The sequence below is a fragment of the Alligator sinensis genome, unplaced genomic scaffold, assembly GCF_000455745.1.
Source record: "Alligator sinensis unplaced genomic scaffold, ASM45574v1 scaffold469_2, whole genome shotgun sequence".
NCBI lineage: Eukaryota > Metazoa > Chordata > Crocodylia > Alligatoridae > Alligator > Alligator sinensis.
The window spans coordinates 226,910-237,213 of record NW_005842988.1 but is presented as its reverse complement, the minus strand read 5'-3'; the positions used below and the strand labels follow the sequence as shown (position 1 = coordinate 237,213).

Genomic DNA, 10,304 nt, shown 5'->3' with positions numbered 1-10,304 from the left:
GGGGGGAGGGGGGGGGCAGGGAGAGCAATTCCCTCCATCCCATGCTACAACCAGCAGAGCCCAGAAGCCTGGGAAATACCCATAGTAGAGCACAAGCATTGCCAAACCTAGATCACCCTGCCCAGTGGCTGTCCAGCCTCCTCTTGGACACCTCCAGTGATGGAGAATCCACAGCTTCCCTAGGCCTCTATTCTGCTGCCTCACTGCTCTGACAGTGAAGAAGTGTTTCCAGATATCCAGTCTAAACCTGCTTTGCTGCAACTGCCAGCCATTGGTCCACGTCTTGCTCTGCAGCAAGAGAGAAATGGTGCTATCCCTCTTTGGTATGGCTGCCCTTCAGGTGGCATTCCCTTCTGCTCTTTACTCGCCCTGGGTCTGGCCCTGGCCAGCAGAAGTGGTGGCAGAGCGGGGTGAGAGGCATGCGTTCCTCTGCTCCTCATTGGGACTCAGTTGTTCATGTCTCTCTTTCTTAGAGCAGAGGGACCGGGGCAGCACAACGAGCCTGAGCAGTGACTTCTCCCTGGGTGTGGAGAGCTCTCCCGGAGTGGTTGGGAGCTTCACCTACGAGGCCGTGGAGCTGATGCCAGCAGGAGCCCAGGCCCAGGCAGCCTGGTAAGAAGCTGGCCTTGCGCATAGGCCACACGCGTGGCCAGAACAGGGCTGAGCACCGAGGGAGGCAGGTGTCGCATGCCACTTGCCCCTACTGTGCCCTGCTTGTGCAGTGCAGCTGATGGCTGGTTGCTGCAGCTCTCAGCTCTGGGCAGGAGTCAGGGGGAGACCAGCTGCAAGCAGTATGAATACTATCAGCATTACAGAACACTGGGGCCTGACAGAAAAGGCAGGAGATCCTTACCTGGGGGCTGGCTCCTGCTTCTGGGGTAGCCCTGAGTCCATGGTCAGGGCAGAGCAGCTGTTCACACTGTTTGCTGGCCTGGTTCCTAGATGCACTAGGATTGGGGACACTCCCTGGAGCAGAGCTGGGTACTGGTGCCCCATTGGCAGCCCATGCTACGCACCCTTCCCTGCCCATCAGGCCCACCGCTCCCAGTGACTTGAGAAGAATGTGCGTGGTGGAAGGAAGACGAGCAGCAGTTGACTCCCTTCCCCCACTCCTCTGAGGTGCTGGAGATGCCAGCTGGGTGCAGGGGGATTAATCAGGAATGTAGGTTACCCAAGCAAGCCGCACTTTGCTGTCAACAAGAACAAGGATAAAGCAGCTGGGAATCAATGCAGCCTGGGAGCTAGAAGCTTCCTGCCCCTGGGCCATCCTCCCCACCTGGCCCTGCCAGCCTTTGCCATGTGGCTGGACCCACTCATGGGACGGGTGACCTGGAAGGCCAGGTCTGGACTCAAGGTCCAGAGCTCCCTGCTGGGGCAGCACTCAGCTGGCCACTCCTTGGAGCTTTCTAGAGGAGGGTCTGAGCAAAGGGCCCCCTGTGTGGCATTGCTAAGACAGCATGGAGTTGTCCTGGCCGTGCTGGCCTGAGCCCCCTTCAGGTGGTGTCTCTGGCAGCCTGCCTGGAGAGCCTGACGCTGAGCTGGGCTGGGGATTTCAGAGCCTTTCTCTGGGCTTGCCCCGCTCAGTTTAATTTTGCCTCTCCTCTCCCTGAACACAAGCGCTGAGGCCGTTTTACACTGCAGTTAGTTTCAATTAAATCTGGGCCGTGCTGGGAGGCACCCGAGCTCCTCTGGGCAAGAGGAAGTTGCAGCTGCTGGCAGTGTGGCCTTCTGAAAGCCCATTGCAGTGCAACAAGGGGAGGGGAAGGGAGCTGGCCTTGTCGGGTTGGGGGGGAGGGGACCACGTAGTGCCTGGGCTGACACAGGTGTGGTGGCCAGTGTGCAGCCACAGCCACACTGCTGCTCCTGCCATGATCTGTAGCTCTGCCCGTCACCAGGGGCATGGAGGCAGTAACAGAGCAGTCAGGATCTTGGTGTGGGGGACTGCACAGGGCACCAGGAGGCATCTGGGCTTGTGCTTTGGGACATATCCTCCCCACCCCATCCAAACCACTTGTCCAGGGTGATGCTCTCAGTGGCTGCACTTCTGCTTTGGTGTTCTTCGAAGCAGGCCATGGACCAGCGTGGCCCTTCCCAGCAGGGAGCTTCTTGCTTGGGCCAGACTGATGCTGGATGGACCGGCGTGTCAGAGCGTGCATGTGGGTGGATGGAGCCAGTGGGCATCTTGCTTCTTGCTCATGTGGGTGTGGACTGGGAGCTCCAGCGGAGCAACAGGCTGGCTGGGCAGATCTTGGTGGGCGTTGATGGGCCTGGCAGGGTTGGAGGTTGTGATCTGAGCAGCTGTGCTCGAAGCACACAGGTGAGGCGGCTGTCTCACCCCAGGCTTGTATCTTCTGGGCAGGAAAAAGAACCGCTCCTCGTCACCACACGCTGCTCTCTGGAGCCGGGCGCAGCTGTCTGAAGACGGGCCAGCTGTCATGGGGTCGCTCGAAGCCAAGTCCTCCAGCTCATCCTCATCCAACCACTCTGACCACTTCCTGCGCATCGGGAGCAGCCCACTGGAGGTGCCCAGGCCCAGGTGAGCTGCACAAAAGAGCAAAGCTCGTCTTGGCCAAAAGGGAGGCAGTTGCATCTGTGCAGCTTGGAGCTGCTGTGTTTGGACAGTCCAATGGGGACTCAGGTCTTGTCTTTGGGCAAGGCAAAACAGGGCAGCAGGCCGGGGCCTGGGGAGAGGAGCTGTGGGGAGCCTGAGTGCTGAGCCTGCAGAGGAGGCTGGGCCTTCTCGCATGCCTCCAGCCCGGCGGGGGACAGTAGATGGCTTGCTGTAAGCCGCTGAGGCAGGGTCTCCAGGTTCCCGTCAGCTCATTGCTGGTGACTGCCATCCAAACGCACCCCACGAACACTGCTGAGCTTGGGCAGACATGCCATAAAGGGGAGAAAGGGAAAAGGTTTCCTTCCTGGTTTTCCTTGTCTCTATCCCCTGTGGGGTGTTTACAGTGGGGCAGGCCACTGGGTGAGGGAGCCCTTGGCATGGTGTTCAGCCCTTGCTGCTGGAGTGTGATCCTGTTCTCTCCAAGATGAACTTGGAGGGGTGCCGGAAGAGGAGGGGTGGGAAGTAAAGAGGAAGTGCGGTCATGGAGATGGAAGCTGCTGTTGCTGGCACCTCGTGGCTGGAGAAACAGGCCCAGCTTCTGTAGTCTTGTCTTCGCCCTTTGAAGACCTGGGGAGCTATTCCTAGGCTGGTGAGCGAGAGCTGGTCCCTGGTCATGGGCACACAGCATAGGAGGGAGAATAGTGGGGGACCTGGCATGGGGAATGCAGGGAGGAGGCAAGGTGGGGAGGTTGAAATGGCTGCCGGAAGGGGGGTTGCGAGGGTGACAGCAGGAGCCTGGAACTTGTGTCCCAGCGGCCAGGACTTGGCTGAAGCCACTGCAGTTGGTCTCTGCTCCCCTCCCTCCATCCCTCCCTCCCTCCCTGCCTGCAGCTGGCCTGGAGGAGGATGGCCCAGCAGTGCCACCCTGAATAAGGGGCTCCCAGGAGGTGTCAGCAGCTGCAATGGTGACTCTTGTTCCTCCCCATCTGGAAGCCACAAAGTGCCCCACATGGCTTGGAAGCACTGCGCCTCGTGCAGGTCAGCATCTTATGGGACCCACATGTGAACTGGCAGCAAGTATCTCCAGCTGGAGCGCTCCATTCTGGAGGGAAGAGGAGGGGACACGTTGGACTTCAGCACTGAGCTGGAGGGACATGGGGCAGACCAGAGAGGACGGGAGGATGCTGGCATGTGGGTGGAGCTGTCACTGGGACCCGCCAAACAGCCACGTGGAGGAGCAGAGCACGTGGCGGGTGCTGCTGCCAGAACATGTGCATCTCCATGGTGGTAGCTTCAGGGCAGCATCTGGGGAGGTTTTAAGCTGAGAAAACGACTGCACTTGACTTCTGATCCTGGTTGTGTGGCCATGGCAACAGAGCACTTAGCCACTGCCGCAGAGCAGGGAGGATGGTCCTGCCTGCCAGGCCAGCAGCCACTCGAGGCAGCTAAATATAGCCAGGCAGCATGGAGAGCCCACGGGGGGAGGGTGCTGGGCAGGGGGAAGCTGGCTGCACAGCCCCAGGAGAAGCTCCTGCTGGTGTTTCATCGGGATGTCCGTGGGAGAGAACCACCAGCATCACCTGGTCAGCACGTTCCCACGCCCAGCCAGACACAAGAAGCTTTGCGGTTGCTGTCTTCAGTGAGCCAGCTGGGCCCCTGGGCAAGGCAGCTTGAAAGCAGGCCAGTGTGCTGGGCCTCTGAGCTGCTCCTGCTCTGTCCCACCTCCACCACATGCTGCTTTGCCAGACTGCTGGGCACACCTCTGCAGAGTAGTGGTGGCAGCTGAGCAGGGCAGTCCGTGCACGTGGACACCCGTGTGTGGGCAGCAGTGGTGCTGGCCCCGACTCCTTGCTCTGGGGCCAGGGCTGATGGACAAGACGGAGCCCCAGTCTGCGGTGTGTGCTAATGAGATCCGTGCCTGCATCAGGGCATTAGTGCACGCTGCTGACACTAATGTGGATTAGCAAACGGGATCAGCCGTGCCTGAATGGGCTTTGCTAAGTCCTGTTAAACAGACCCGAGTGCGGCAGGACTGCCAGAGATCTGTTGACGGCGGTGGCGGGAATTACAAGGGACTATTGTACTGGTTGCCTGTTCTGCAACGTCGCTGCGAATACAGAGCCAGGCCCAGTCCAGCTGGTGTCTGAGCCTTCTCTTGCTGCTGCTCTGGGGCCTGGTAGCTCCAGGCTTTTGGACTCCCACTCAAGCAGTGTCAGCTAGCTTGCTTCTGTGGCCGTATGTCTGAGGGCAGGCGAAATTTGGGGGCATCTGAACCCCAAGCCTCTGGCCTTGGGCCTACATGTAGGATGCCTGCCAAAAGACTTTGGAAATATCTGAAGCCCCTGGTGGGGGCGGAGCATGTTTGCCGGTTGTAGGGTCATTTATGGTTCTGGACTGACTCATGGATTTGGACTTGATTTGGCTTGGAACACGGGGAGGGGGGGAAGCAGTGTCAGCAGCTGGGCACCACGCTGGGCAGCAGTGGGGCTGGAACACCTGACCGCAGCTGGGGGTGGATTACTTGAGGCTAGGAATGTTCTGTGGGCTTAGGGTTGGGGCTGCAGCTCTGCCAAGCCTCCCTCTGGCACCTGGGCCAGTGCTAGTGCTGCACCGTGGCCTAGCCGGTGCCCACAGAGCCTGGCATGGCTGAGGGTAGCCAGAGCCAAGTGCTGATTCCCAGCTGTTCCCAGGTGGGTGCTGGGAGCACCCCCCCCCTGGGTGCACCAGGTGTCCAGTGTCTGCCTGCTCTGATGACGGGGACATCGATGTCCAAGCTCCATTCCAGCTCCTGTTAACCAGGCAGGGGGGCTCCGTGCATGAGCGTTGGTGGAGGGCGGGCGGCAGGCAGGGCAGCAAGGCGTGGCTGGCGGGTGTCCAGCTGCCGTGGGAAGGTGGGAAAGGATCTGTGGCTGTGCTGACACCTGCTGCCTTGGATCCCTGCTTGTGGGCATGTGTCCATGCATTCAGCATGCTGCAGGGCATCCTGCGGGGGAGGCAGCGCTTGGGCAGGAGCAACCTACTTAACAGGCAGGAGCCGTGTTGGGCAGGAGCTGCCAGGCCCCAGCCTGCCTGGGGAGCCCACAGGTGCTGTGGCCCATGCCTGCGTGCAGGCTTGGTGCCGGGCTGCTCTTTGCTCGCCAGTCTTACACTAGCCTCTTACCTCTGCCCTGCTTCCTGCTCGTGGCCCGGCAACAGCCCCCCTCCTGTCCCTATCCCTGCCATAGACCTTGGTCTCCTCTGCCCACAACTGAGAGCGGATCTGCATGGCCCTCCCCATCATGCCTGGGCGCCTGCTGTCCTAGATCTGTGGTATTCGTGTCCCAGGGGCGACTGCAGTTCTGATGTGGTTATGGGCACCTGGGTCCTTGGGGAGACGAGGGGAACAGCAGGCCCAGGCTGCTGGACACCCCTTGGGCTCGCAGCTTGCAAATGGTGACGTGTTTACATGAAAAATATTGGCCCCACTGGAGGTCCAGGAAGCTGACACTCTTGCTGCAGAATTGGGGGGGGCTGCAACTCGGGGAAAGGCAGCTCTTTGGGGAGGGGCTGCTCTAGGTGACTCTCAGCAAAATCAGCAGCACTTGATGCCTCAAACCTGGCACCTGCAAGTGAAGGCACTTCCCAGGGCCTTGGGAGCTCTGAGCCACTGCCGCTGGTCCCCTGAACTGTAAGTCCTCGGGGGCAGAGGCTCTTTGTGTCTCAGTCCTCTGGAGACATGGCTGTTGCAGGGCCTGTGCTGCCCAGAGCTTTCCTGTCTTCCCTGAGCTCTGCTGCTGTGATTTAGCAGCAGCCAACAAGCCTTCAGCCAAGCCTGTGGAGGCCCCTGAACCTGGCAGGGAGGAGGAGGAGAGCTAGGAGCCAGGTAGGCTGGGTGGGAGCTGGGTTGTGGCTGCCTGGGGGCTGTTCAAGTGCAATCGGTCTCGCCTCCTTGGCTTGCGTCTCCTGCCTCTTCCCTCGCACCGTTTGGACGTCAGGGGTCCTCCCATGGCTGAAGGGGTCCGTGGTCCCCAGCTGTAGCTGCCTCAAACTTGGCATGGAAGGGACCTTGGCTCGTGCTGCTAACACTTAGGGGAACTGGAGGTGTCAGTCTCTGGCCTCCTGCAGACAGATGGAGCATCCCCACCACGTGACCCTTCGGAGCCCAGCATGGGCAGCTGTTGGCTGCAGCCCTGGAGATGCCAGCGGTCGTGGGCACAATGGAAAGGGAAAGGCCCAGGGACCTGCTGCCGTAGGTTTGCTTTGCCTCTGCGCTGCCCAGGTGTGGGTGGTACCACCAGATGCGCACTGCTCTGCAGGCCCTGAAGGTTTCGTTCGCTCCCCAGAGGCCAGGGACATGAGGACTCTCGGTCAGCACTGCCTTGGCTCTTCAAGGCTTTCACTTGCGTCTGCCTTTCCTGGTGGGAGGCTGCATGCACGAAGCTACGTCCCTTCCCTCAGCTGCTGTTCCTGTCCTGATGGCCATCTTCCAGCTGGCTTCTGCCACACCACCCATCTGCCAATGCATGGATGCGCAGCATCGCCGGACAGGGCATGGGTGTAGCTGCTCCAACCCGTCCAGCTGTGGTGCCTCAAGGCTAACTTGCTTCCCAGTGGCGGCCAACGCGGGGATGTTGAGATGTCTCCCAAGCCACCACCTGTGCTCTGAGGCACCAGAGCCGCCACGCTGGTGCCTCTCCTTGGGGCCCTGCAACCACAGGAGGATGTGAGAGCAGTGGGCGCATGCCCTTTGCAGGGCCAACCCGTGCCTGGTATTCAGGCAAGATCTTGCTCGTGGCTTCACAGAGTCCTGCATGGCCTCTGCTTCTTGCTAGCTTTGCCCATTTGGCTCACAAAAGGACTTGCTTCTTTACAGGCCACAGCCAGCTTGGCTTCTCCTCTTGCTGTTGGAGGAAGGGTCTGACTTGTGCTCCGTGCTGGCACGGCTCATCACTGCAGGCTGGATGCCATTGTCCGTGCTTGTGGGCATGCCTCGCTGGCCAGCTGTGGAGCTAGAGGCTTGTGGTTACTGGCTTGACTGACTGCCCCATCTCCCCTCTCTCTGCCCCAGATCAGTGGACTGTTCCCTGCCCGGCTCCTCCGTTTCTACAGACTTTGGCAGCTGGCAGCTGGTGTCGGGGTGTGGCAGCATTCAGGAGCAGGCGGTCCTGAGCGTAGACGCCTCCCTCCCTCGCAGCCTCCTGGACGAGCTCCCTAGCAGCTGCCTGTAAGTGCACCAACAACACCCAAGGCCCTTGTGCGGCTGGGTCTGAGAGTGGCCCGCAGGGCAGGAAAGAGCTGTGTTACCGCCCTACCCCCAGGTCCCTCCCTGCCCTAGCGCACATAGGAAGAGGCTTCTGCCAGGGAGCGGCCCACAGGGCACTAAGGAAGGTGCGCGCCTGAACTCTGAGAGCTACTGTGGCCTCTCCTGTGGCTGCCGTCTGGTTGGAACCTTGGCTGGCAAGCGAGCTGGGCTGGTCGGCCTTTCCCCAGCCCCTCGCCTCCATCTCCTAGCCGTGGCCCAGACCTTGGAGGACTGGGGGTTCCGTGCTCCCGCTCTGCCTGGACTTGTCTGACCAGAGCAATGGCTGTGCCCTTGCAGGGCTAGGCCAGGGTGCGGTGCTGAGTGCCCGGCATTTGTGGCCTGGAAGTGCTAGGAAGCAAGTGGTCCCTCAAGGGCGAGATCCTGCGTGGGACTTCCAGGGATGTTCTCCTTCTTCATCATGGGCGGACTGCCCGCAGTGGTGCCTGGCCGGCTGCTGCAGTCTGCTGCTGCCCTGTCAGCTTGTCCTGTCCCTGACGGCAGCACTGCCCCTCCTTTCACACAGGCTGAGCCCAGGCCTTGGAGCCTCCAGCAAGGGTGTGCAGATGAGAGCAGGAGACGTAGGCAGCAATGGTCTCCCGGGAGTCCTGTCAGCACAGCCAAGCTGCTCGGCAAGAGTGACCCTCTGCTCCCTGGGCCACAGTCAGCTCCTGCACCTTGTTGAGCACCGGCACCCAAGCCCACCAGGAGTGGCTTTGGACATGGGCCAGAAGCCTAATGAGTCACTGCTGCCCCGGCGTGGGAATGAGGATGGAGCATGCCAGGTGTGCAGTCCGGTGGACTGGAGCCGTCTGCATGCGCTGCCTGGGCTTAGGGCACAAGTGAGAACAGCTGCAAGGGTCGGGGCCATGCTGCGGCTGCAGGGGCTGGTCACTGCTGGAGCACGGAGACCAGGAAGCATCCGGCCACACCTGCTGCCAGGAAGAGGAAGACGTCTCCTCCCTGCCCTGCTCTTGACCTTATTAGCCACCCTGCTCCTAGGAAATCTTGACTGAGACTGGCCTGATCTGCCCCTGCTGCAGGCAGCTGCTGCTTGCAGTCCACATGCCGGGCCACCCCAGCCGCTGACGGCAGACTGCCGGCCTGCCAGAGAGGAGTCCTGCAGGTGACATCTCCCAACTGGGCCCACGCTGTGGCCCATCTGTGCTGCTGCGGGCTGTGGCCAGCTCTGAGCAGTGCTTGCCTGTGGTGCGGATGCCGCCTGTCTCCGGCCAAGCCCCACCTTATGCCACTTTCACCTCGGGCAGAGGTTTCCTAGCTGCTGTCGTGCTGGAGGTGCATCTTTTTGGTCTCCATATCCCATGCTGGTTCCTAGGAAACCAGGCTCTAGTCTGGGCTCGCAGCTTCCGCTGCTCTGCACCTGTCACTGGCCTGGGGCTGCTGGGTGCCCTTAGTGCCTGCATGGTGCCCAAGCCCAGCAGGGCCCGGAGCAGCAGGCAGCCGAGGGCCTGGAGCAGCTTGTGAGTGGTGCCAGCGCAAGGTCAGGCACTCAGGCTGCTGGCCACGGAGGGCAGCCACCCCTCAAAGACCAGCCGACCGGGCAGCCTCATGGGGAAGCAGCCCAGGATCCAGGGCTGGGTAAACAGAGTCCCCGGCGCTGCCTGGGCATTGCTTCTCAAGCCTCCCACCATCTCCTCGCTGCCGCTTCCGGATGGAGCTGCTGGCAGTGGGTGGCTGACACTTCCCTTCAGCCGCGCTGTGCCAGGTTGCAGCCCGGGAAGGGTTGTGTGCGCCCTTGGAGCAACCTCTGCCAAACATCTCCGGGGACGTGTGGCAGGGTGGGGTCAGCGCCGAACAGCACCTTGGAGCCATGCTGTCCTCATGTGGCCTTCCCCCTCGGCCCCCAGGGAGTGGCCTCGTGGCCCTGCAGCCCTAGGCTGGGGTGGGGGGGGAGGGGTCATTCCTTCCCTGCTCCCCGTGGCTGGGGCCAGGGGGGACCCCTGTGCTTGCGGAGGTCCAGCCCTGCCCCCAGAGGCAGACAGCCCCCTCCTGCTGCAGGGGGGGCCTGTGGGAGCTGGAGCCAGCAAGGCCAGGAGACTTCTCCCCAGCAGGCAGGGCTGGCTGCACAGGCAGACCGCCCGTGGGAGCTCAGAGCTGGACTCGGCCCTGACTGGGGGTGAACGCACCTGGGGTTCTGGCCGGGGAGGGGCTGGGCCGTGTCCGCACAAGCAGGAGGCGGCAGGAGCAGCCGTGCCTGGTGCTTCCCTCGAGCCGGGCGGCTGAGCCTACTGCAGGGGTGGCGGGTCAGGGTCCACCGCCCCCCCGTTGGGAGCTGCTGACCATCCCTCTCTATCCATCTGTCTTGCAGGCTGGGGTCCAGCAACGACCGTGCAGCACGGCTGGAGGAGGTGCGCGCCGCGTTCCTGGCCACCTACAGCCGCACGCTGGGCCTGCGCTCGGCCGCACCCAGCCCCGTGGGCACCGGTGGCATCGGCAGGCTCCTCGGACAGGCCC

General features: G+C 61.8%; 1 protein-coding gene across 1 annotated transcript in view; it reads left to right on the top strand.

The window, feature by feature from the left end:
• Nucleotides 1-10,304, top strand: part of MTMR14 (myotubularin related protein 14) — a 32,344-nt gene that overhangs the window by 20,485 nt on the left and 1,555 nt on the right. Inside the window, exons 15-18 of the mRNA XM_025192954.1 lie at nucleotides 474-612; nucleotides 2,360-2,536; nucleotides 7,599-7,754; nucleotides 10,159-10,300. Coding sequence (XP_025048739.1) covers nucleotides 474-612; nucleotides 2,360-2,536; nucleotides 7,599-7,754; nucleotides 10,159-10,300 — 614 coding nt within the window. The remainder of the gene's footprint in view (nucleotides 1-473; nucleotides 613-2,359; nucleotides 2,537-7,598; nucleotides 7,755-10,158; nucleotides 10,301-10,304) is intronic.